This window comes from Physeter macrocephalus, chromosome 15 (assembly GCF_002837175.3).
Source record: "Physeter macrocephalus isolate SW-GA chromosome 15, ASM283717v5, whole genome shotgun sequence".
Lineage (NCBI taxonomy): Eukaryota > Metazoa > Chordata > Mammalia > Artiodactyla > Physeteridae > Physeter > Physeter macrocephalus.
The window spans coordinates 68571988-68573632 of NC_041228.1; the positions used below are offsets into that span (position 1 = coordinate 68571988).

The following is a 1645-nucleotide window of genomic DNA, read 5'->3' on the forward strand; positions in this document are numbered from 1 at the left end:
AAAAAACCAGCTTTATTACTATATTCGCATACCACGCCATTCACCCATTTAAAGTATACAATTCAATGGCTGTTAACATATTCACAGAGTTGTCCCAATATTACCTCAATTAATTTTTGGACATTTTCATCACTGATTCATGATTTTTTTTTTGTTTTAAGAATTAGAAATGTAATCAAATGTTTGAAGAAATAAGGTAAACTTTTAACATTAAAAACAAGTAAGCATAATTTATCTTTGTTGGGTTATCTGTGGTATCTCAAAATCACAGTTAAAAAAATATCAACTATCAATAAACTTTAAATGTTCAGAAGGGATGATTATCAGATATTTCCAGCTGGCTGGAAGCTGAAAATATTTTTACTCTACTTTTCTGATTTCAAATTTTATATATACAATTTGTGATTCATTTTTGCATTTTATACATGAGTACATGAATGAGACATATTTCTTACCTCTGGTGTCCCACAAAATGTTGTTGTGGTGTCAGAAATAGCAATTCCTTCTTTACAAAGCCCAAAATCTGTTAAGACAACATGTCCCTGACAAATACACGGGCAGTAAGATAAAAGAATGCATGGACATAAATTGACACTTATTAAAACCATTGGATTTTGAAATATCATAGATTAAAAGGAAATTGCAAAAACAGTACAGAGTTCTATGTCCCCTTCCCCCAGCTTCCCCCAATGCTGACATCTTATATAACTGTAGTAGTGTCAAAATCAGGAAACTGATATTGGTATAATACTGATAACTAGACTGCCAACTTTATTCAGTTTTCACTATTTTACATGCACGCATTTGTGTGTGTGTATGTGTAGCCCTATGCAACAGAGATGTATAGATTCGTGTAACTACCACCACTATCAGACAGAGAACGTCCATCATCCCACAGGAACAAAGGAACTCTCTCTCATGCTATCCCTTTATCTTTGAACTCCCCTATTCCCTCAGTCCCTGTCCCCTTGCAACCACTAATCTGTTCTCCATCTCTATAGTTTTGACATTTCGAGAATGTTATCTAATGGAATCATGCAGTGTGGAACCTTTGAGGTGGACTCTTTTCCACTAAGCATAACAACAAAAATCATGAACTAGTAAATGGAACATAATGAAACTTAAAAGCTTTTGCACAGCAAAGGAAACTATAAACAAGATGAAAAGACAACCCTCAGAATGGGAGAAAATATTTGCAAACGAAGCAACTGATAAAGGATTAACCTCCAAAATATACAAGCACCTCATGCAGCTCAATGTCAAAAAAACAAACAACCCAATCCAAAAAAGGGCAGAAGACCTAAATAGACATTTCTCCAAAGAAGATACACAGAGTGCCAACAAACACATGAAAGGATGCTCAACATCACTAATCATTAGAGAAATGCAAATCAAAAACTACAATGAGGTATCACCTCACACCAGTCAGAATGGCCATCATCAAAAAGTCTACAAACAATAAATGCTGGAGAGGGTGTGGAGAAAAGGGAACCCTCTTGCACTGTTGGTGGGAAGGTAAATTGATACAGCCACTATGGAGAACAGTACGGAGGGTCCTTAAAAAACTACAAATAGAACTACCATACGACCCAGCAATCCCACTACTGGGCATATACCCTGAGAAAACCATAATTCAAAAAGAGTC

The 1645-nt window shown here is 35.5% G+C and overlaps 1 protein-coding gene across 8 annotated transcripts in view; it reads right to left on the reverse strand.

Moving 5' to 3' along the window:
- The window catches only part of SGK3 (serum/glucocorticoid regulated kinase family member 3), a 120044-nt gene that overhangs the window by 13332 nt on the left and 105067 nt on the right, over positions 1 to 1645 (reverse strand). For all 8 annotated transcript variants that reach the window (XM_024126997.3, XM_007130856.4, XM_007130858.4 and 5 more), the window contains one exon: positions 456 to 542. In XM_024126997.3, the coding sequence (XP_023982765.1) occupies positions 456 to 542 (87 nt within the window). The remainder of the gene's footprint in view (positions 1 to 455; positions 543 to 1645) is intronic.